At 38.1% G+C, this 25,672-nt stretch overlaps 1 protein-coding gene and 1 long non-coding RNA gene across 13 annotated transcripts; both read left to right on the plus strand.

Annotated features, from left to right (window-relative positions):
• Positions 1-1,274: 1,274 nt before the first annotated feature.
• Positions 1,275-3,137, plus strand: LOC148782594 (uncharacterized). The gene is made up of 2 exons (XR_016054858.1): positions 1,275-1,979; positions 2,659-3,137. It is a non-coding gene; the product is annotated as an uncharacterized LOC148782594 (long non-coding RNA).
• Positions 3,138-6,240: 3,103 nt separating this feature from the next.
• LOC18421986 (uncharacterized) lies at positions 6,241-24,999 on the plus strand. Of its 12 annotated transcripts, none has more exons than XM_020664921.2 (7): positions 6,241-6,338; positions 6,447-6,647; positions 11,577-11,796; positions 12,221-12,397; positions 23,118-23,216; positions 23,352-23,594; positions 24,305-24,999. In XM_020664921.2, the coding sequence occupies exons 4-7, from the start codon at positions 12,341-12,343 to the stop codon at positions 24,824-24,826; spliced, it is 921 nt and encodes a 306-aa protein (XP_020520580.1). In that variant the 5' UTR covers positions 6,241-6,338; positions 6,447-6,647; positions 11,577-11,796; positions 12,221-12,340; the 3' UTR covers positions 24,827-24,999. The 12 variants fall into 12 exon arrangements, with proteins under 12 accessions (XP_020520580.1, XP_088721843.1, XP_006826971.1 ...); XM_088865717.1 differs by having other exon boundaries at positions 23,118-23,176; XM_006826908.4 differs by having other exon boundaries at positions 11,577-11,665.
• Positions 25,000-25,672: the final 673 nt, after the last annotated feature.

Genomic DNA, 25,672 nt, shown 5'->3' on the forward strand with positions numbered 1-25,672 from the left:
TGGCAGAAATCATGGAAAAAATCATAGGGAATTTCGGCAAGTTTTGGAATATGGGTGCGTTTTGCATAGGGATTGCAATAATCCTTGCAACTCTGCGGTCTCCCCCTTTTGCCTCTGACATGCATCACATTTAACCTCTTACTTCTTTGTATCTCTTTAATCCCTTTCCAATAAAAGGACCTTAGGATTTTCTCGTAAGTTTTGCGAGCGGTTGGGGACTCATATTAACTCCATCAACAATATGTTTTTTTTATAGGCCGAAGTAGGTGCCAACACTATCCTGCCCTAACTGTGCAACAACCCTTCCCTCCAACTATAATTGAGCCTTGCCATGGGACCATTTGTATGAGGTCCATCCATTGAGTTCAAGGCACCGATATGGTACAGAGAGTTGCTGCCTCTTTATGCTGTTGTGAGAGTGCATCGACCACCCCACATTTTCTTTCTCTTTTCGATATACTTTCTCATAAGTCATAGCCCATAAATTTAGTAAACCGCTATTGTTGCTCCAGAGTAGAGCTTCTCTGTTTCAAGAAATATTTTAGGATTTGATTATCTGCATAGATGGTGAATCGTTGCCCAATCAAGTAAGGTGGCCATTTGGTAGCTGCATGAATAATAGCTAGCATCTCCTGTTCATATGTTGAAAGTGCCAAATTCTTATCAGAAAAGAGCCTTTCTAATGAAACCCCATGGCCATCTCTCTTGCACGAGTATGGCACCTATTTCTATCCCCAAGGCATTTGTTTCTATGATGAACCGTTTTGAAAAGTTGGGCAAGGCTAATATAGGTGTTGTGCTCATCAACCTCTTCAAAGCATCAAAATGCCAACTTGGGATTTAGAGTCCCATAGAACTAGTAAGGGGGCACTACTTTTGCTACAGCCTTTGATATACTTTCTATAATATTCAGTGAGTCCCGAGAAACTACGTAAAAACTTGATGGTTTTAGGGATAGGGCAGCTTACCATGCCCTCAATTTTGGAGTCTCTTTTGACTCCTCCGTTGCTTATGATGTGGCCTAAGAACTTGAACTCTTGTTGCTCAAATAAGCACTTAAGAGCGCTTGAGGTGGAGTTTATATCTGTGCATGCTAAGTGGTCCAAGTGGTACTGTAGATGACAATATCATCAAAAAATACCAAAATAAATTTCCATATGTATGGTCTGAATACCTTAATTATTGATAGAGCATAAGTCAACCCAAAAGGAAAAACTAGGAACTCATAGTGGTCCTCATGAGTTCAAAATGCAGTTTTGGGAATATCATCCCCCAGATGAATTTGATGGTATCCAAATCGTAGGTCAAGTTTGGAGAAGTATCGGGCACCTTGGAGCCTATCAAGTAATTCATCAATCACTGATATGATAAATTTATCCTTGATTGTGACTGAATTCAATGCTTTATAATCCACACACGTGGTCCACGAGCCATCCTTTTTTCTTACTAAGAGCAGTGGTGAGGAGTATGGGCTAATACTCGAGTGGATGTTGCCAGGCTCCTTCACTTCTTGGACAAGCTTTTCCATCTTAGCCTTTTGCATGAATGGATATCGATATGGCTGAATATTAGGTGGTTGAGTTCCTAAAATCAAGGGAATTGAATAGTTATTGGAGCGATGGGGAGGTAATTCCTTTGGTTCCTCAAATAGGTCCGAATACTGCTCAACCAATGAAGCAACCTAGGGTCCTCCACCTTTTCCTCCCCATAGACAAGGAGAAGAGCCGGGCAACCATTTTCGAAGAACCCTTGCGAACTAGTCTCTCCATGCAATGAGAAATGATCATCTTCATTTCAATGGCTTGTACCCCTTGCAGTGTGTATTGTTGCTCTCAATGGTAAACTACATCCACAACTCAGAAAAATCCCATAAAATGGGTCCCAGTGTCCGTAGCCATTGAGCCCCTAAAACAATGTCACAGGCCCCTAAGGGTAGAGAGTGATATCAAGCTTACAATGGCAATCTGCCATAGTTAAAGGTACATTCCTGGTCTTACCCTTACAGGCCAACTTCCCACAATTAGCTCTCATGTTCTGAAAATTTTCATATGGATAAGTGCATAGTTCAACTTGCTTTACTGAATCATTGAGTTTGGTGCACAATTGTTTTCTTACACACCCCTGAACTCACATGGTTTGGGCTGAATTAATCCTAGCTAGAGCATGCTTCAAAATTTCAAGGCTCTCTTCCTCTTGTATAGTGGATCACCTCCTCCTTATTTTGCCTTGTTTTCATCAACGGTGTCACCATCCAACAAATATGGTGTTTGATTTTTGCATCTATGTTGAGGGACTGTGTTTTTCATAACAATTGTAACGTAGCCCTTTTTCTCGCTGTTCTTGCATCTCAACCTGTGTTAGCCATTTGATTGGTGGAGTAGTATACTATGTAGGAGTGCCGACTGCAAGGACTTCACTTATTTTAGTGGATTTCCCTTATTTTTGACGATTGAGCCATTATTTTATCTTCCTGAAGTCAGGCTAAGCCATTGGCCTCCAACATTATTTTAGGCTTAAGCATACATACATCATTTCTAATTTCTTCCTCGAGTCCACTAACAAAGCAACTTGTAAAAAATGCATCATTAAAACCAGGGATACAATTTGCTAACGTCTCAAACTGAGTTGATACTCACTAACAGTGGAAGTTTGATGTAGCTTAGTAAGGGGCTCATGCGAAGTCCTCGAATTGGCTAGGGCCAAGCCTGATGCAAAGAGCAGTGACAAAGTCTCGCCATGTTGTATGGGCCATTGGTCACTTCGTACCATTTGTGCCATTGTATTGCTTTATGCTTTAAATGAAAAGAGGCCAAATTGACTTTTTGTTCGTCTGGAATTTGGTTAAGGTGAAGAATTGCTCTGCGTAATACACCCAACTTGTTGGATTCTCGCCGTCAAATCGTGGACAGCCGATCATGGGGAATGCATTGGGAATATTGTATTGTTGTTCATGAAAAATGTGACGTGGGCTTCCCAATGTCTAGATTGTTCATTAGGTGACTTGAAGGCCGAGACCTCTTATTGAAACTTTGAAAAGGAAGTTTCCATCTGGTCATATTTTTTATCCATGGTTGCTTTGAGAGCCCAGATCTCTCCCAATGCACGTGATTGCTCAATAGAACTTTCTTTAATTTGTTTCATCGCTTGTTCTAACTTTTGTACTTCTTGTAATCAAGTTCCGTCAGCCATAATTAAGCAAAGGGCCAAGGATCAGCTCTGATACCAGAGGTAAGAAGTCCCACGAATAAGAAGACTAAAAACAACGGTAAGAAAAATATTTTATTAAGACAGTAAGGGAAAGGGTAATGCCACTTTGAGGGGGGCAATCCTCCTAGATAACAGTCACAAGTTCAAGATTGTCCCTTCCATACATGATACACACTTATATAGAACCTCCAAAGTCAAGAAAACTCCCAAATTAATAACCACTAACTCAAGAACTCCTACATTTAATTCTAGTCAACAGAACTCCAAATTCATCATCACTAACTCTTAAGTCTCCAACCAATTTATTGAAATCAACACCCGCTCAATATTCAAATGAAACTCGCCTACCCATTTATTGAATCGTAACCCCTGGTCAAGAAAACTATCCTACCCATTTATTAATTTCAACACCTAATTAAAAAAACTCCTAATTTGTCAAAACTCTAAATTGATTCCAATAGATTCATTAAAGTACCACAACCAAGTAAGGGATGTCATATTCTTTAAACTCCCTATCTATATTATATATGAGTCAGGCAGATGGAAATTTTTGACTTGAGGGCCTTTAGATCTTAGGAGAATGTATTTGGCCACAATTTTAAATGTAATGGGACGTGTTTGCTGCATATCCTAGAGAGAGAGATGTATTCCTTATTTTTGAAGGAAGAAAACTCAAGAGCTTCTATGTAGTTTTTTTCTCTTACCTTATTAATGGTTTTGATACTTAAAAACGGGGATGGCTTTGTGGTAGACCGCACGAGGTCTTTGTTTTGAAGTTTAAATTTTTTTAAAAAAAGTTCTTTGTTTTGAAGTTCTCAATTACATTTGTATAGAAGTATCATTTTTAGAAAAATAATTCATTCAGGAGAATTTAGATGTGGCATCAATAGGTTATAAGATGAGAGAGAATAGACTTAATTGGGCTGGCCATGTGTGGCATCGACCAAGTATAGCACCTATAAGAAGGTGCGAGTTAGTTCGATGGAAAGACTTGGTTGAAAGTGGTTTGGAAAGATGTGGAGACTTATAGTCTCAGAGGATATGACTTTTAGTAGAGCGAAATGGCATACTAGATTCGTGTAGCTGCTCCAATTAATAAAGAAAATGCTATGATGATGATGATTTTTAGAAAACAAAAGATCCATGCTAGTAAAAATACCATTTAAATAAATAGAAAGTAAAATTGTACATAGAGCACCTATTTGATGATGGACGGTGGAGATTAGAGCGTAAGTCATCGGGTTCATCTACCTTGCATCTTTCACAAATTTGGTGTATCATGGTCCACAACATATTAATAGTCGTGTATGACTACCATGCACTCATATCTAAGAGTGGCAATGAGCTGGTAGCTTGGCCACGCCCAATCAGCCCGGTCTTAAAAACCTAGGACCTGGGCCGCAAAAAGTGCCTCGAGGGATGGGCTTGGGCCAAGGTGGACCCAGTTCAGCTCGGCCCAGCCCTCGTTTCTTTATTTTTTGTTTTGTTTTGTCAGGGCGGGGCCTGGGCTAGGGCCCCTTTTGCCCAGTCTTAGGAAGCTGGCCTGGTGTGGCTGACGCCCGGCTGTTGCAGCCTTACTCGTATCTTTTTGACTTCCCTGGTCGAGCCCCGGACGTTGTAGCCTTACTAAATCTTTTTGACTTCCACTCTTTTTCTAGTGTTAATGATTTTTGCAAAAGACTCTTTATCGCGTGGAAATCTTTCTGGTCTCTCTCTCGTTGCCTATTACTATCTCCTAAATCTTGGCCGTTGGTATCTTCCTTAATCTTTATCTTAAATGTTATGTCATCTAGTCCGAACCTAGCGTGGCCTGGCTTGAGCCTAGGAGGTCACGGTCTAGGCCTGGAGGGGCCACACTTGGTGGGCCCTGTTGTTGTTCGCCTTAGCTTAAATGCTATGTCCCGGCCCTAGTCCCTATAGATCTTGTCCGTGGCCTGGCTTGAGCTGAGGAGGTCATGGTCTTAGGCCTGGAGGGGCTACGCGTCCTGGGCCCTGTTGTGGCTTTGGCACACACTTGGTTCACCCTCGACCATGGGGACTCAAACCCAATCCGGCTTCGCCTTGGTTGAGGAGGCCATGACCCAAGCCCAACCCTATAACTTTGCAGGCAAGGCTAAGCCAAATAGATCAAATGAAAAAAAGAAAAAAATAAAAACACAAAAAAGAAAATATAAGAAAAAAAGGGTTAGGTGGCCTTCTAGGGCTCTACCCTTGGGCTACGTTGGCTGAACCTTGGGCTAACCTTGCATGACATTTCGTATAGTGGTGGCAATGGGCTGGGAGGTCTGACCCTAAGATACGTAGGGCTTGGCCCGACCCCAACAGGGCAAAGGCCAGGCTTAGGCTTGGGCTAGGGCCTCTTTGGCGCGGTCTGGTCCAGGCCATGCTGGCCCCTTAAAGAAAAGAGCGGGGCTACGGCCCGAGCTGGCCCAGTATGGCGCTTGCCCAAATTTTGCGATGCTGGCCCAATGTTTTAGAGCCAGGGGACTACACCGGGCCGCGCGACCAGTTCCACCGCAAGCGAAAAAGGAATCCCAATCCGTGACAAAGGAATCAATCTTACCCTGGGCGAAAACTGGGATCCCCATCCGTGATAGAAATAAATCTCCAGATGTGATGCCGTAACACCCTCCGTTCCGTTCAGTTCAGTTCATCCGTAAATTTGAAACGCGAACCATCTTTTTGCTTGGCAACTTTTTTTCCGCTTCCCCTCTCGCATCTTTCTTTACGCTTAAATCATCGCGGCTTTCGAATCGTGGACGAAAACGTGAGTCTCCTACAACTCTTCGTCCGCCCGCCCATTAATGGCGCTAACACAATAAAATAATAAAAGAAAAAACTTTTCCAAAGGGAAACTTGCCATTCTTGCCGTCACCTGTAGCAGTGGGACTTAAATAAGCGAAGGTCAATGTCAAGGCATGTGTCCCACCAGCGCAGGAAGGGGTTGCAAAACTGGTCCCGAAGGACGTTTCCTTTTTCCCCTTCTCTCTCTCTTCTCTCCTCCTCTCGGTTTAATGGCGAGAAAGTAAAGATCCTTCCTGCAACGCCAGCTACTTGCTGTTTAGACCATGTGGGGGAAAAGCCATGACTGGTTCCCGACTCTTGGGTGAGAGATACGCTTCGGCTCCTCGGTATGGATTCTCTCTCTATTTCGTTATTGTCTAATGTCTCTGTAGCTCCTCTCTCTGTCAATTGTGTAATATATGCAGGTTTGGGAGTGACCCATTTCTTTTGTTCAGGTATTCGCAGATCAAGGGCCCGAGTAAGACCCATCTGCGTTTCTCTCACATGGTTTTTGTGGATCGGGCTACTGGACCGTCGAAGTTTGGGGCACCCACCTTTAGCAAACTTTTATGCTTTGGTGGCTGAAGACTGAGCAGGACGGACAGCGGTTCGATCGGAAAGGTTGGAGAGCTAATTTGTCTGAGATATTTTTCTTGGTATGGCGATTATTTCCGGTATTTTGAGTCTTTTTTTCCTTTTTTTTTTTCTCTTATAGTTTTGAGCATTTGTTGATTGGTTTCTTCCCCCATAGTTATAGGACTATAAATGTAAAATATATCAGTTTTGTGGAGATTTTTGCTCGATAACCTAAGTTCTGTGCTCAAAACCCGACACCTTTAATCGGAAGAAACACGGACTTTGGAGCTTAACTATATATAGTATATGGTTTGATTCTGACTAGAACAAATTTTTTTTATTTGTTGTATTTCATGAGATCGTTGGGATGACTCGCTGTTTATTGGTTTTTTTGTGTATTTTGACTAGAGAGTTTTGTGTGTTTGATCTTTTTTGCTTGAAAAATGCCATCATTTCAGTAAATTGTGGGAATAGATGCAATATGGAATCGATTATATTTGGATTATCGGATTCTCTAAAGTATACCCAATTTAGACATGGACTGAGTTGCTCTACTACTAGTTGAGAGTTGAGGCCATATTATAGCCCGCGTGTTTTGGAATAAACGTGGAGGACTAACTTTCTTTATTCACTGGTTCATGAACGTTGTAAAGATGGGAACATGAAAGGTTCTGCTGATTAGTTATGTATTAGTTCTGAGCTGATTCATGAGTTCCTAGTGTACCAATGCCGATCATCTTTCTTTAATATAAGGAAGCCAAAGGAAAACTTCAGGGTAAATCGCTTGGGTCTCCGTTTCATAGTGGGGTGTGACAAAAAATATCTCCATGTCTTCTTTTCAGTTGCAGAAGTTCCCCTTGGTCTTCCCATCTTAAGAATTACTGTCCATTTTAAATTCCACGATTGGTTGGATTTAAAGGTTATTAATTGAATTATTAATCGTCTCGGGAAATCAAACTGAACCCATCTGGAACTCACATACTGTAGCGAATGAAGAACTATTGAGTCCTTGGGAGGTTCCCAAGTCAGGATAAACAATCCCATTGCTTTGTTATATGGATTGCATACAAATTGTTGAGGTGTTTTCCTAATTTTTATTAACTATGTTATTGCTTGCCAATGCCTGTACTGTAGATTTGAAATGGGATTCTTGGCAAGCGTAACTTTCTCAAATTCATTTTTGGATGACTACATTACAGAGGAAAGTTTACTCATTTTAATGGCTAGGAGAATATAGAATCCAAATTAATGAGGATATCTGTGTGGTACCCTTATGCCTTCAGTCTATGAAAACTTAAAGAGTATGCTAGTATTCTATGAGCCAAGCTGTCAGTTGCTGCTGCAAGCTTAGTTTTGACATACCTCCTAGGGGAAAAAAAGTTTGTCTTGGTGGGTGGCTTAATTGGAGACCTAGGCTAGCAAACTCGGAATCCTGGATGGAACTCAGGGTGTGGCCTGAGTGAGTCAGCTCGGAGAGTCCCAGATTGACTTGCTAAGTTTGTCTTCAGTTTGCAGGAAAGGCAGGAGAAAAACCAGAAAATTTGGGGAAAATTTGTAGAAAATAGAAAAAATAGAAAAAAATATAAAATATAAAAAAGTATATACAATATTGAAAATAGCATTTATGAATATAAAAAATGTAGACTTATAAAATCAATTATAGATTTTTTTAAATTGAAAAAAATGAAAGTTACCCAAAATTTCAGGGCTGATCCTCCAATCTTTGCTCTGTGTGAAATAGATGCATGTAGTCTTGGTCAAAGTGTCCTCAGACAAATACTCCAAATTGAAACCCCATACAAGATCTGAGATTCAAGTTCGGATCTAGTTGGTCCGAGCTATTGAAAATTTGGGTGACTAGTCAATCGAAATATAAATCTCAAAAATCAGATATTTTTAGTGTTTTTTTGTAAGAAAAAAGCCTATGATTTGATGAATTGTAAGAAATAAGCCTATGATTTGATGAATAACTCAACAATAGGCCTAGGAAGTAGTTTTCATAGGAAACTGACCTACAGTTGTGGTTTTTTCACAATTTTTCGAATGGGCCCAAATCCTGGGTTAAAGTTTTCATCTCTCAAATCCATAAAATTAATTTTCTTTTTTTCTTAAATTTGATCTATTTCGTAATGTAAAACAAGCATACCCCCAAAATTTGGGCTTGATCAGATGCTTGGATGAGAAGAAGGAATGAGGAAGGGAGGTTAGATTCAAGCCCCCCCCCCCCCCCCCCAAAAAAAACAAAGAGGAAAAACGACCCAAAAGAATTTTTTTTTTTTGGAATTCGTCGAACTTTGCAAGTTCTCATAAACTTTCCATATCCGTCAAGAAGTTATGTAGTTTTTATAGTACTCGGTTTGGCTGACATAGTTACTTGCCTCCTGAGTTGAGAAGGGGGGAAGGGGGGGGTCGGTTGGGTATTGTGGGTTTGGAGGGGTTGCTTGGCCCGATTCTGAGTGGACTCAGTCGAGTTTTCTAACTTTGTTAGAGACGATTCTGAGTAGACTTAGTCAAGTTTTCTAACTTTGTTAGAGACGGTTGGGCTGGCATAGTTACTTGCCCCCTGAGTTGAGAGGGGCGGGGGTGTTGCGGGTTTGGAGGGGTTGCTTGGCCTGATTCTGAGTGGACTCAATCGAGTTTGCTAACTTTGTTAGAGACGATCTCTAGTAATACTTGTGATTCTACATATGCTAAGGTGAGAGACATGTTGATAATCCATAAACTTTTTCTCAGGTTCCTTGCTTTTTCATGGAAATTTGCTAAAGATGGATTGAAAACTATTGTATAAGACGATCATTATTGATCAAATTAGTGAATATTTTGGATTCAAATTACTGTGGATATCAATCCACCATATTTGGAGGGCAACATCCTTACTGATACCGGCAAGATATTTTTTGAACCGGTTTATTTATCCTTTTGTATCTTTTTCACAAAACTTGCGTCTTATATAATTTTTATCCAAAGGATTCGAGTTGTAGCCATATTTCCGACTCGGATCACCACTTCGATTAGATTCCGATGAAGACATCTCAAAATAATACAAGCAATCAGAAATTTTTTTTACTAACTTTGATTGCTCGATCTCCAAAATGTTTCTAAAGACTCAAAATCTTCTAAAAAACCCTCTAATATTTATTAAACATCCAAAGCTAAATCTAATATCAATGAGTGATACTTAGATCAATTTCTCGATCATATGGAAAACACCTAAAACTAGTTTTTTGGTTTTTTCTCTCTCTAAAATAGGTTCTAATGGGGTTTAGATTTCAAATGAATCTAAAACCCACGATTTTTCCCTTTTTATATTAAAAAAGACCAAAAAATGCCGTCAACGAGGGGCATTTCCACCCTGGGCTGGGCGCGAGCCCAAGGCTGGGTGCTGGGCGGTCTGTTTTTTAAAACAATGAGCATAAGTTTGATGGAAGCTCGTCATGAGCTGACTTGTGTTGGGCGGTAGGGGCATTTTCGGAGACACTGATTTGTGTTTGCAGGGTTTTGTTACCCTTCTTAGGTCCCATTGGATAAAAGACTTCACGATGGTTGAGGCTAGGGCCTCGGTAACTGGTCTAAAGTTATATATAGGGCTTCCTTCTTTGCACCACTTACACTTTATTTCATTTCATGGGCTTCATGAGTGTCCCGCATCCATTGGCAAATGGCAGATATAATTGAAAAAGTTTTGCACTATTATCTTTGGGTGTCTCCAGCTGTTGTTCCTCTTACCATGCCCTATAAAGAGGGTAGGATGCAGCAGATAAACTAGCAAAGGAAGGAATACAACATACGTTTGTATAGATATCAGGCTTTTAATTCTGCATGTCTTTATTCTGTAACTCCATTGCTTTATCCCCCTGTACACATCTCATCTTGATTCTGTAACTCCATTGCTCTCTTCAAACCCCTGTCTCCATCTCCCCTCCCCCCACTGTGGGGGGTTAATCCAGGTTGTACCTCTTCAGTATGCGTGTAGCTTCAAGTACATCTTGATGTACAACTTTCTCTCAATGCTATGTTACTTAGAAAAAAGATATTGTGGATGTCAATGTTTTCAGTCTGCAATTGATTTAAGTAAATGCTGTTTTGGATGGCCTTACCATAAAATTGTCTGTTGCAAACAATTTTGGCTGCTAAACGACCAAGAGGTGATGAACATTAAGTTGAATCTAGTATTGGCAGTTGCTTTGATTATAAAATTCCAGCTACAACGCGTGTGGGCAGTGGATGTTGTGGCTTCCACATGAGTGGATGTTGTGGCTTCCACATGAGTGGATGTTGTGGCTTCCACATGAGTGGCTTTCCTTTTTCTTCCTTGTGGAAGAAGGGCCTGCGAAAGGCCCCTTTTCTACAAAAAGTGGAAGCCACGGCTTCCATGCTTGTGGCTTCCAAAAGGGGGTCAGTTTTAAGAGGGGCGTGGAAATCCGCATTCCCATGTTTCGGCGTGAAACATAGGCTTAAATTTCACTCGTGGGAATCTTTTGTTCACATCTTGTTTATGGCATTAGTTTCCGATCAGCTTATTAGGGAACTTTCACTCGCCACAAAGGCATGCGATGAAAAATTTTAGAAGGCTATTTTTTTTTACTGGGATGGCATTTTCTTTTATAGTTTTGTTAATTTTTTTTGAGACACTACGATTTATAAAATTTGGTTGTGGACCACCAATCCAGCATGATCAGTCTAAAGGTCGAGAAATATGAATGCCAGATGCCATATTATTGATAGGTGAATTGCAACCGCTCTTTGAGAAGTTCAATACTTTATCATTTTTGAGTGTTAAATTATGATATACTTTCATTCCACATATTTGTTAAATATCCAATTTGAAAGGGAATATGAGTGACTCTGGGAAAATTTTTGTCAATTTTATTTCTCTGATAAGTTTTGATTTGGAATTTGTGGCTTTGTTCTGTAAATTCTGCTGGTGTAATGATTATCATTGCATTTGGGGTAATGGCTTTGGATACATGCTCATAAGTTCACTGACTTTAGTAGTTTTTATCTTCCAGATTGACTTCCTTATTTAAGGATGAGCTTCAGGAAGCCCAAGGCAAATGGTCTTGAAAATCCTTCATCATTTGAAGAGCAACAACAAAAGGTAGAAAATGCAATTTAGAAATGGAGGAATTTCAGCTGAAATTGGGTTTTGGCCTCTGACTAGAAATGAATTATTGAAATATCGATCCCTTTAGCATTCATCGCTAGCATGCTCTATCCCATGTCTCATAGGTATAAAGACTTCTAAATTTATTTTTTATGATTTGTTTTCGGAAAATTTGATGTGAAGTTTATCGAAAGTTCGTGTCTTGGAAATTTTCACTTTTCTAAAGTAATTATTTAAATAAATATGGCCCTAAATTTGGTCTGAAATCTGAAGTCTCATTTGCAGGCCCTGGCCTTTGATCATATTTCTCATGATTCCGAGTTGTAAGCTCAGTCATTGGTTATTGACTTATTTCTTCTTCAAATATTTAGGATGTCGTGCACATACTGCAGACATTTTTGTCATTGACCTGTAAGGTCATTTTGTAATTGATCTTGAAGTTTGAATTGAAGGCTATTTTTCATCTGTGCATGTGTATTGAGGTATAGGTCACGGTTTCTGTTTCTGGAATCAGTTTTGGAGCTTATGATCGCAGTGGTTTCTTTTCAGATTGCTGAGGTAAGAAGGTCATTGGGAGTCTTACCCAGTAAATTGTTGATTTACTGTTCTGACGCTTCAATATCAAGGCACCTTATATCAAGGAATTGGAATGTCAAAAAGGCAATTAAAATGTTAAGGGAGACAATAAAATGGAGAATGGAATACAAGCCTGAAGATATCCGCTGGGTATGTTACCATGACAAGTGATACCTTTGATTGTTCAAATGATTCGGTTTATATGGTGATTAAAATGGTTTATCCTGCTAATAAATACATAGATCTATCATTTTCTATATGGTAAGCAGTCAGACCTGTCCTGGTTCCTTGCCGATCAAAAGAAGGTGTGAACATACAGTTTTAGAACCTTCGTTAATTTATTCTATGACTATTTTTATGACTTCCTTTTTAATGATATGTTATTCCTTCATTTTATTCTCCAGATTTGTAGTTTGTTACAAATCTGTAATATTGTTTGCCAGATTCACAAGTCAAAATCAGGACCATCAAATATTCTCTCTTTTGAAATAAGAATTAAGAAAAAAAAACAGAGAGAATCTCAACACGTTACAAAATAAGATTACAAATTTTGTGATAGGTAATGATCCTTTGAGCCCCCCCACTTACAGGCTTTATAGGACCACAATCAGTACCCATAGGATCCCCATCTGTATCTTGAAAATAGTTTAGGATCCTAGGTTACCTGGTTAAATGGTAAAAGGGGCCTTCCTGCCGTCCATTCTCTCTCTAGACTTCTATTCTCTCATTCACACCCACCGATACACCTCCCTCTCTCTCCCTTTGCTCCACACCCCCTCTCCCCCCCCAAAAAAAAAAGCTACTCACGTTCCTACTCATCGTTGTCCTCTCTCCCTCTCTATCCCCCAACCCCCACAAATAGGGCTGAGAATTACTCGGTTTGGATCCGAAACCCGAAATTCAGACCCTATCCGGATCCGGCTATGGATCCAATCCAAAATTTGGATTTGAATAATAATCATCGGATCCAAGTACAGGTGGATCCGATCCGGATCCGACCTAGTTATTAAAATATTATACAGTATTTTAGATATATATATATATATTATTTTATATTTTTATATAGTATTTTTTGTTATATATTATTTTATAAATATAAAATAATGTATGAAATATTTTTTTTGGATCCGATTGGGTCTGTATCCGGATCTGGATCCCATGTATACTTTTCGGATCTGTACCGGATCCGACCCATTCTCAACCTTACCCAAAAACAACTCACATTCCCACTCATCAATGTCCTCTCTCCTTCTCTTCCCCCCCCCCCCCCCCCCCCCCCCGCAACAAAACAAAAAAACAATTTCTCTTTCCCATCCTCCGATGCTCTATCCCATCTTCTCTCTGAGAAAACTGATATGCTTTAGAATTTAGATTGTTCTCATGATTATTTTCCTACATTTTATCTCTTCAAAACAAAATTTAGGAAGTTAAAGCGATGCAAGATTTTGCGGGTCATCCTAGTTCACTGGCCATAGATTTGGTGGATCTTTGGTGCTTTGTTTCATATCTAGCTTTTCAGCATATGGTCGGTGCCTTAGTGATTATAAGTAGATTTTCAACAATCTTTTGCATCCATTGCTCTTTTAGTGCCTTTATTTTGATTGAATCTAATTCGGTTATGTCCTACAGAGCTGATGTTAGGCCCTTGTTCTTTTTTTAGATTCTGTATCCCTACAAGTTTCCATGAGCTTTTTGGTGAGCTTCCTCTTCTGCTGTCTAATGGAGTTTGGTGTTATTTAATGGCCTCATACTTGTGCTTCATTTTTTTAGAAGATCCCTTGATAACCCAATTGGGCTTGTTGGTCTAGGGTGTAGTTGTGGGATTGGGAGCAGGGGTCATGAAAGATTAGAGATCCCTATAGGTGGGAGTTCTATCCATCATCACAATCATAATTATCCGAGCTTTATCTTAACTATTTGGAGTTGGCCACACAATCTTGTTCTGCCATTTTGTTCTATCAAGGCCCATACCTTTAGTCAGACTATAATTCACTATATCTTTTCTCACTACTTTCATTCATGTCCTTTTGGACCTTCTTTTTGCCCTTTTACAGCTTTCCACTTGTACCAAATCGTCCCTTCTAGGTGTTGTACTATGTCTACAATGCACATGGCCAGGCCACCTAAGTCTTCGTTCCCTCAGCTTATCACACATTGGAGCCACCTCTAAGTTCCCTCATATGTATTCATTTTGAATTCAAATCTTTCTTGTCTTGTCACTCATCCATCTCAACATCCTCATCTCAGATATCCTCATCCTATGAATATGTTGTTTATTGACCGCCCAACATTATGTCCCACAAAGTATGGCTGGTCTTACAATCATCCTATAAAACTTCCTCTTAGTGTCATTGGTATGCAGCATTCGCATAAAACTCCAGATGCACATCCCCACTTCACCCACACAAACGAGCTCATTTTAGAGGTTTTTGTAGTCGTGTCTTGTAAAAGTGGGGCGAGCCTCGAGCGTACTTGCACTCGTGCAATGGGCTAAGGGTGTCTATGTGAAGTGCAAGGTGCGCCATCAAGCGTTGAACTTGCAGCGGATACTTGAATTCCAAATATGACTTGTAATAATCTATCTTTCAGAGCATACGATGATTCTTTCACTGTCTGAGGCGTCAATTTACCTATTAAAACATCACTCGTTTCCACCCAAGATCCAAGCATCACAATTATATTTCTGTCTAAATTACGGAGCAAATGAGCTTCTAAATGAGGTATTTCGTTAATTTCAGGGCCGTGGCTTGTCATGAGTCTGAATCCCATATTTCCGGATGTGAAACTAAGTCTAAATATCTCCATATACCAGATGTTCGCTAATTAGTACTGCATCTTCAAAATTGTGGCCTTCCCATGGCATATGAGCTACTAATACGTTTTTTTTTTTTTGAGATAAAATTAACATATATGAGCTATTAATACGTTTTTTTCCCAAAGGCAGCTCCCCACCAACTGTAGCCTCACCATCACCAAGACTTGTCTCTTTTTAACATATTTATCCCAATGAACTTGAGGTTTTTGATGCATATAAGTCCTTTTGTTGGAACGTTGATACATAAGCAATGGAATGCTTATGGTGTGTCCATTCCATGATAAAACGATCTTTTCAGTATCGGTATAAATGACATTTCCCTCGTGTTGGGCTATAGCTGAACACCCCGAATCTAAAGCCGCTTGGCTCTCCAACCCAGTTCCAACACTGCATTTCTCATCTGTGATATATGACTTGATAAACTATCAAAACTCAAACTAAGGACTCCCTTATGTATCCAGCCTCCTTGTGCATTTCCTTTATGCATCCACCCGTTGAACTTATGTGAATAGGTTGTTATACAGAAGGGTGGGTTATTTACTCTTATGGACGTTCCTTCTTCGAAACTTGCACTCGCGTCGCACGAGCATGTGATGCACTAGCACTCAGACTCTCACCTTTGTTCTTTGATACATGAGATTGCTATCTATACAATGCATATATTAGAGACTGAGATCCCCAAATGTTATGGGTCTCAATCCCAACCATTTAAGGATCTTGCTCCCAATATGGAAAGATATTTTTCATTGTTTTAAAAATCGCTGCCCCGATCCAGAATAGGGCGATACGGATTGGGTATCAGTTAATTCATCTCGAATCTGCTTAAAAATTGGGATTTAACCGTTTTGACATAGAGAACCGGTGTGATGACATCATAGATCGGTGTCATGACATCACAAAACGGACAACATCACCGATCCTGACGTCATCAAACCATTTGACTTTAGACTTTTTGGAAATTTTGAAATCGTTTAAAAAAGAGCCCACTGCATAGGTCAACAAAGTACAGTCACACTTTGACTTGTCATAGCTTCCATGTGTACTCTACCATCCCGAACACGTGCTCATTAATAGCATGAAGTCACCGGCTTTTATTTACCCATTTGCTCCCAAATCTCTTCAATATGGGATGTTTTGTTGAGTAGTTCATTTCATTTTATCCCATTAACCTTAGGTCCATTAACTCTCTTTCTTGCTCTTACATCTCTATTAAAATTTCTCTCTCCCTCTTACTTTTACGCCCCCATTAAAATCTTTATATTTCTTACTTTAATGCATTGTTTAAAAAAACGGACTAGTGACACGAATCGGGCACACCCATACCCGTGTCGGATCGGTGGATCGGATCAGAGAATCAGCCGAGTCGGCAATTTTTATCCCAATTTTTTTGCAAAAAATCACTATAAATCTCTAAAAATAGTGTTCTTTTAGTTTCTAAAAGAAATTAGGAGTGGTGCATTATGTACGTTTATTACTTTGTTTTTATAGGTGAATAGTGAAACGTTTTTCTGTCTAGATATGCATAACTATTATCTAGAACATAGTATTATAATATTACATCAAAGTAATTTAAATATATTGGAAAACATTTCCATATTATAAGATAAAAATAATAATTTCCCATATAAAGTAAAATTAGTTTCAATATCAAACATTTATTAATTCGCTTTACTCATCCAAAATTATCACAACCTAACTAACTATAATATTATATACTGAAATTGAAATTGTTGATTTATATTTTATAACTATTTTGTTACACAAATAAGAACAAATCTAAAATGTCTTATAATATCATCTACCTTCAAAAATATTATTTACAACTATAAGAAAAAATAATATATTACATAATTTACAATGTAAATAAATTAATAAACAACATACAAGATTTGGTTATCAATGTATAATTGTTAACTATAATATTATAATAAACATGATTCAAGAATTTCTATATACCACTTAATACTCAAAATTATATTAAAATTTTATTGCTATATAAAATAAGTTATTGTAATAATAACAAATTAGCAATAAGTATTTGTTAATATTTGTAAAATTTGTAAATATATTAATTTTAAATTACAATCTAGATTAAATATGAAAATAGCATAATCTATATAGCAATAATAATTTATTAAATAACATAGCAATTTAATATATTGAATTATGTGATTTTTTAATGTATTTATAACAATAAAATTTTCAATATAGCAATAAAAATTTAGCATAATTATATTCATTCAACATAATAATATTAATGTAATTTAAATATGATCATATTCACATAATTAAAACTTCATAGTAGAGAGCCAACTATGAGATTAATTTTATGGAATTTCATTTTGTAATTACATGTAATTAAAAATTACCTATATGTACTTTTATTTTATTGTGAATTATAAATAAATAATATTGTTATTTTAAAAAGAAAAGTAACTTTTATTTTATAAACTATTTCATTTTGTAGACCTTATAACTTGTATAAACATGAGAGAGATAGAGATATTGATGGAGACGTTAAAGTAAGAAAGAGAGATTTTAATGGGGATGTAAAAGTAGGAGAGAGAGATTTTAATAGAGATGTAAGAGCAAGAGAGAGAGAGTTAATGGACCTAAGGTTAATGGGACGAAATGAAATGAACTAGTCAGAGAAACATCCGACATCAAAGTGATGTGGGAGAAAATGGGTAAATAAAAGGAGGTGACTTCATGCTATTAATGAGCATGTGATGGGGATGGTAGAGTCCAATGGAAGCTATTACAGGTCAAAGTGTGATTGTACTTTGCTGACCTATGCAGCGGGCCCCTTTTAAGAGATTTCATAAGTTCCAAAAAGTCAAAGTCAAACTTTTTGATGACATTAGGATAAGTGATGTGTCCATTTTGTGATGTCATGACATCGATATGTGATGTCATCATACGGTTATCAGTGTCAAAACGGCCGAATCCTGATTTTTAAGCAGATCTGAGACAACTTAACCGATACTGGATCTGGATTACCTGATTCCAGATTGGGGCAGCGATTTTTAAAACACTGATATTTTTGTTTTGCTATCTGGCTTTAAATAAAAAAAGTCATCAGTTTGGTCGATATCTTGATCTTTATAGTCGGGATCAAGATCCCTAATAGTGGAGATCGAAATCCCAGAATTTAAAAATCAAGATCCCTCGATAATTCCTTTCTTGGACCGTACGATCGAGATTCTAGCAGCTATGGTCTAGAGAGGGAGGGTGTTATTGATGGCTTGTTGGTCTAGAGAGAGGCCTTTGAGGGACCAACCAAGGGGAGCTTTAGACATGGCATTGGTAGGCGGGTATGAGAGGAGAGGTTTAGAGAGCAAATTGCTACAGAGAGATAGAGAGAAAAAATTACTTTTTACTATTCAACCAGGTAACCTGGTATCCCCATCTATTCTCGCGGTGTGGGTGGGGATCCAAGGTAACAAATTTATAAAGCTGTGTGTGAGGGGTTCATAGGACCATTACTCTTGCTATTAATGGACTCGAAATGTTTGAGAATTATGGAATCAGAAATAAAATGATGCTTAAGGGTGGTAATCTAGTCGAGTCGATTCACAGACTCGACAGGTAAACACAACACAAGTCTGGCTTTGGACTAAACACTAGATTTGGGTCAAGTCCTGGTACATCTAGGACCTTATCAGGTCGGGTTAGGGTTCATGTTTAGGTCTGGGTCGGGGTCAACTTGACACACACACACATACACATGCACACACGCATGTGCACACACATGCAGGCACACACACACACACACACACATGCATGCACACACAGGCATGCACGCCCACACAGACACACATATATACCTAGGGGGTCGGATCCGGGTCCGGATCCAAATAGAACCTAGGCAGGTCTGGTACAGTCGATATATATATATATGGAAAACTCTTCCCAACGCCCATAGGCGAAAATGAACAGTGATTTCGCATACCCTCATCACCATCCAAATTTCATCGTACGGTCACATTTGTCCGATAGTATTTCAATTTTCATTTTTATTTCTACAAATCCAAATAACTTGAAATTTGGAGGGTGGTTACATCTTAGTGAGGCGCACCTAATAAAAATATGAAAAAAATAATTCACAAAATATAAATTGATCAAAATACCTGCGTAAATTTTCGGGGGTATTTTGGTCAATTTATATTTTACGAATTATTTTATTCATATTTTATTAAGTGCGCTTTACTAAGATGTACACACGCTCCAAATTTCAGTTCATTCAGATCAGTAAAAAAAAAAAAAATTAAATTACTACCAAATAACTGTGACCATGCGATGAAGTTTGGATGGTAATGAAGGTAGGCGAAATCACTGTTCATTTTTGCCTATAGGTGTTTTGTAGTATTCTTTCTATATATATATATATATAGATATGGGTAGGTTTTGTTAGGCTACACCACTTGGTGGTATATAACCTTAAAGTCCTCAATGTTTTTGGACACTTAGATACCCTTATGCTATAGTGTAGTAATTTTTTGTCTAGATGTATTTTAAGTAATTAGTCAAGGGTAAATTAGAAATTTTTAATAGAAACAAAAGCATTTATTAACAATAGTGGATAATGACATCACTGACATGATATGTGACATCACCCACATGATGCATTAATTGTTTTTTAACTACTATTAGACTGCCACTATTTTTTTATAGAAATATCCATTCTAGCCTTCTAAATGACAAAAAATGCCCCTACTTGAAAATTTTTTTATTACAATTCAAGGGTGTCTACATGTGCAAAAATGTTGAGGACTTTAAAGGTATACATCACCAAGTGGTGTAGCGTGATATATATATATATATATATATATATATATATATATATATATATATATATATATATATATATATATATATAGGGATATTCTAAACTTCACAACCCTTCAAATTACAAAGGTTCAAGATAGAGAGAGTTGTGAAGGGTGGATTTATTAATTTGTAGTCTATTTTTTTAAAAAAGTTATTTTTGTTGGGCAATTTTGTAAATATTACTACAAGACAAAAGGTAATTTGGTCATCTCCATAAGGGGTAAAATTGAAATTTTTACTAAAGGACAAGGGCACTCTACAAATAAAGTTCCAAGACACTAACTTCCAAAATGCCATTGTACTTTTGTAAAAATTTCAAATTTTCCCTTGTTTAATGGTAAAGTTACCTATTTATATAATTTTTTAATAAAAAAATAATGATTGTTTTGATAAATACACCCATCACAACCCCTTCTAACTTGAACCTTTGTATTTTGAGGGGTTGTTAACTCTAGACAAACCCATATATGTGTATTTTGTGTATTTTGAGGGGTTGTTAACTCTAGACAAACCCATATATGTGTATTTTGAGGGGTTGTTAACTCTAGACAAACCCATATATGTGTGTGTGTGTGTGTGTGTGTGTGTGTGTGTGTGTACAGTGTGTGTGTGTGTGGGAAATGCTGAGTTTAGCCCACTAGCTAACCCTACAGTGTTACCCCAACAGCCTAGATTGAATCTGAGCCGATCTAATGATCACAATTGCGTTTCGTATTTTAATTTTAATTTTTTTCTACAAATCCCAATCACTTGAAATTTTTAGCGTTTAGTTCTCAAAATAGGAGAATCCCCACTAGCTAACCCTACAGTGTTACCCCAACAGCCAAGATTGAATCTGAGTCGATCTAATGATCACAATTGCATTTCGTATTTTAATTTTAATTTTTTTCTACAAATCCCAATCACTTGAAATTTTTAGCGTTTAGTTCTCAAAATAGGAGAATCTAATAAAAATATCGAAAAAATAATTTGTATAAAATAAATTGACCAGAATACCCCCAAAATTTTTTAGGGGTATTTTGGTCAATTTAATTTTTGAGATTTTTTTCTAATATTTTTATTAGGTGTGCCTTGATGAGAAGAATGGGCGTCTAAAATTTCATGTGATTTGGATTTGTAGAAACAATATTAAAATTATATTGCGAAATGAGGTTGTGTATGTCTGATCAGCCTTGATTCAATCTGGGCCGTTGGGCTAACACTATAGTTGTTAGTTAGTTGGCTCACCTCAGGTTTTCCCCATATATATATATATATATATATATATATATATATATGAACTCAGTTAGATCGGGTACAATCGAACTGAGACCCACGATATCCCATTTTACTCCCTATTGATGCCTTACTTGGATGCCACTGTCTTCCACCTCTATTGCGGAAAGTTCCTTTTATTGCTGAAATCAGTTATCAGCATTGCTGTCAAGCAGAATAGGGCCATCAGGGGGTCATATTCTATTTTTTTTAGAAAATATGAGTATTGTATAATTGTATAGCATTTTTTGGGCCGTAATGGGCCACCATTTTTGTGCCACTTTGGGTTTTTGTACAGCGGCCCCCCCCCCCCTCCCGGATTTATGGGTGCCTAATACCAGTGTGTCCTCTTCTTTTAATACAAGTTAAGCATATTAGACACAAGTTATAACTATTGTATAATTTGAACTGCAATGTACTAGGGGTCATTTTCAAAGACTGGTTTTTTATCTATTTCAATCCATTTTACTACTCTTTGCTATCCGTACAAGTAGTTTCCCTTGAAATATTTATACCTATTTCCTTGCTGGACAATTATCCTTGAAAGCTTCAAACATATCATGAGACGATTATGAAATTGGTAAAACTTCATCAGTGATCTCAAAAGCGCCTCAAATATGCAATGGAAAATATTCACAATACAAGAAGTGAGTTGTGACAGTAGTGAAGGGGTGATGAGTGAAGGGGCAGAGGGATAAAGCACAGATGGAGGAATCAGAAGATTAGGGTGGCAAAGGGCCAAAGGGTGCATGTGGAAATTTCTTTAGAAGAAGATGGGGCAGTATTGAGGTTGTTGGCTATGGACGAAGCAGGAGTAGCTTTGGTAGGTGGCTTTTTGGGTGGATTGGGATTTTGAGTGCACAGCTGAGTTTTTTAGTTCAAAATGGGAACCTCCAAGGGAAGATGCCAAAGGAAAGGGAATTATATTAGAGATGGTGTAAATCTTGCATGAGCAATTGGGGATTGGGTTGTTGCCTTATAACAAGTGTTTAGGTGCTATTTGTGGAGTCCTTATTTTTTCTTCAGGAATTTAGGTAGTTGAATTACTACTAGGCTATGTTGATGCTATCTGAATGGCGGCATTGATGTCATCACTGTATCTCATCTTCAGCAGATCTTACCGCGTTAGTTTTAGATGAAGGATCAGGCACCTGTGATTTCTGGGGTGTATGTTTGTTTTCTACTAGTCCCATTATGACTCAATACAGTTTTTTGAAGGATCTTATTTAACGTACTTGACCCTTAGATGAAGCTGTTTAATACACCTTGGTGCTTGATATGAAGTATTTATAACATACCATGGATATTAATTTTCTCCTAGTACCATTATGACTCAATAGAATTTTTTGAAGGATCTTATTTAACATACTTGACCCTTAGATGAAGCTGTTTAACACACCTTGGTGCTTGATATGAAATATTTATAACATACCATGGATATTACTTCCTGGTCGGAATTAGGACTTGAAATTCTTAGTGGGATGGCTTTTGTCTTTTGTTTCCTCAACTGCATCTTACATATTTTATTTGTACATTCTCTGGTTGTAACTCTCAACTCCATTAATTTTTTTAATCTGAAAGAAGGTTTTTTATTCTTACTTATCCAGACATCTAATCAATATTGACCCATGGATTGGTTTATGTGTTCCCCCTTTGCTCTTTATTTGGATGCATGTTCAAACTTAGAAGTTATCTATGCATAAATGGTCCATCTTATTCCTTTTAGGCCCATCTTACAAAGAAAGAACAAATGACCTTTTACGTCATATTAAAGAGAACTTGTAACATAATAGTAGACATTCTTACATTACCTGTGGGTATCAGAAGATCATTCCAAGAAAAAGGAAATAAAATTTACTCTTTGACACGTAATTGTCATTAGAATTTGTAATGCTTGTCCTGTTAATAGAAATATCTGTTGTGCAGGTTGCACAGGTTTCTCTCACCTTTCTTTTCTCCTTTATTGTTTAGGAAGAGGTTGCCCATGAAGCTGAGACTGGCAAAATTTACAGAACCGACTATACGGACAAGTATGGGAGGAGTGTTCTTGTCATGAGACCTGGTTGCCAGGTTTGAAATCTGTGTGTGTGGTTTAGAGAGAGAGAGAGGTTGGGTGGGTGGGTGGGTTATTTAAAGGTTTTTGGAATGAATCATATAGCAGAACATTGTTGTTTATTTGCTTTCTTATTTGGTTTATTGCTGTAGAATACAACTTCAACAAAGGGACAAATCAGATTTTTGGTTTACTGTATGGAGAATGCAATTTTAAACCTGCCTCCAGATCAAGAACAGATAGTCTGGCTTATTCATTATCAAGGTTTCAACATGTCAAGTATATCTGTGAAGGTCGCGCGAGAAACAGCACATGTATTACAAAACCGATACCCTGAGAGATTGGGTCTAGCAATCCTGTATGACCCACCAAAGTTTTTTGAACCTTTCTGGACGGTATGTTTGGAGCTCATTGATATTCAGGACTGAGACTTTGAATAAAGATTAAGTATCAAGAATGAACTGTATTAATGTTATGGATACCTGCCTAAATACCAAATGAACCACGTGTAACTACTAACCAACGTAAAAGTGATTATGTAAGCTACTTTGTGGATATGAAAGGTTTGTATGCTTGTATGTGTTACAACAGAACCAATCATGTCTTGTCACAAGGAGTCTGAAACTTTTTTTGCTGATGACCAAATATTCATTTACTTTGCATGAATTTCACGTTATCTGGTTCTCTAGTTTTTAATTGAGGAAGTATATTGTGATGGAATGGACTTCGCAAAGCCACAGTCCACTTTGGGTGATCCCATTTGTTGATTGGATAAACAACCACTTGCGGTCATCCCTTCTATTGACAGTTAATAATATGGAAATAGAGTGGGACCCACCACTGGGGTCATCTCCTGTTCTGGTGGTTCCCCCACTCAATCATTACATCCTTTCATCAGATTGTAATGACAGGATAGAGAGTAATGGAGAAAGCGGGACCCAGCACTTTGGTAATGCTCTGTTTTGGTAGGTCCTGCTCTCTCCACCACCCCATTATTGGATTTTGACAGCCCCAATGGACTATGGTCTTGCATGGTATATCTGAGTATATTATGCTTCTTTTCTGATAATTTATCCCATTTGAGCTTGTATCCAACAAATGGCAGGTGGTGAAGCCATTTCTCGAGCCAAAAACTTGCAGGAAAGTGAAGTTTGTCTATTCTGACGATCCAAACTCACATAAGATTATGGAGGAAGTCTTTGACATGGACAAGCTTGAATGCGCTTTTGGTGGGTTCAACCCAGCAAGCTTCAACTTTAAGGAGAATGGTGAAAGAATGAAAGAAGATGATAAGAAGACGGCTTTGTATTGGAAAGGTGAGCTTGGGCCAGGAACATCTCAACCTCCATCCATAGGCATGCCACCACCTTTGGAGTCAGGTGATTCAGAGTTGGATTCCGATGGTTCGGTGAATATGCGTTCAGAGGAAGGCTGTTCTCACAAGGGGTCTTCTTCCAAACCTCACTTTGACGAAGATGGGTCACAGGAAAATGATGAGAAGTTTCTGGAAAATGGCATTGACTTGCCGGAAAGTAACAGTCAAGAGAATGGCGTGACTGATGTAGCAAATCTGCAGTCACATATCCCAGGTTTAAGCCTGGGATCGAGCACAAGAAATGCGGCATGAATTTCTCTGCAATGACTTTTCTAACAGTTTAATTGAGTAGTTTCAGTTTTGTTTTTTCCTTCTTTATTTTTCTGTTTTTTTCACACATGCTATCTATATTATCTCCATCGGAGAGATTGAGGTTAATTTATGCTGATAGTGAAGGTGAATGACATGATTTACATGACCAGAAATCATGAGAAGGCCTTTTTCTCCTGTTTACAAGTCCGTATGATTGGCATGTGGGAGTGATTTCTTGAATATAGAAAGCAGCAAAATTGGAGAAAATGAAGGAATGCTAATCCTATATCTGGCTTCCTTCCACCGCCTATAATGAACAGTTGCCTCTATGCAGTAGTTTTCCACTTGGCAGTCCAGGTATATTCGACCTTACACTCATTTGATAATGTTATCTGCATATGCATGGATCATAAGTGGAAAGATGTCTGGCTAGTCCTTCCTCATAACTGAAATATTTTCAATTTCAATATTCAGAGCTATACATTTATATTTCCTGTTAGGCAAGGGAAGCGTTTTGGTATTGTGCCACCCACATTTACAACAAATGGGATTGCCTACAAATACCCTTTTGTAAAAGGAGGTCCCTCAAAGACCCATCTCTCTCTCTCTCTCTCTCTCTCTCTCTCTAGACCTACAAGCCCATCAAAAACACCCTCTCTCTCTAGATCATAGCTGCTGGGATCTCCCAAACAATGTGGTGATCCCACGCTGGAATCTCAATCCTGCGAAAAGAATCAGCGCAAGGGGTCTTGATTTTTAAATTCAAAGATCTCAATCTCAAACAACTATTAGGGATCTTGAACCCGACCATAAAGACCAAGATAGCGACCAAATTGATGACTTTCA

This window comes from Amborella trichopoda, chromosome 4, assembly GCF_054954075.1.
Source record: "Amborella trichopoda isolate Santa Cruz 75 chromosome 4, AtrichopodaSantaCruz75HAP2 v2.0, whole genome shotgun sequence".
NCBI lineage: Eukaryota > Viridiplantae > Streptophyta > Magnoliopsida > Amborellales > Amborellaceae > Amborella > Amborella trichopoda.

Coding starts and splice junctions, on each gene's coding strand:
- LOC18421986 (XM_006826908.4), top strand. CDS start 11,597: ATGAGCTTCAGGAAGCCCAAGGCAAATGGTCTTGAAAATCCTTCATCA. Junction 12,398..23,117: donor AGCCTGAAGATATCCGCTGG/GTATGTTACCAT, acceptor TTTATTGTTTAG/GAAGAGGTTGCCCATGAAGC. Junction 23,595..24,304: donor TTTTTGAACCTTTCTGGACG/GTATGTTTGGAG, acceptor AACAAATGGCAG/GTGGTGAAGCCATTTCTCGA.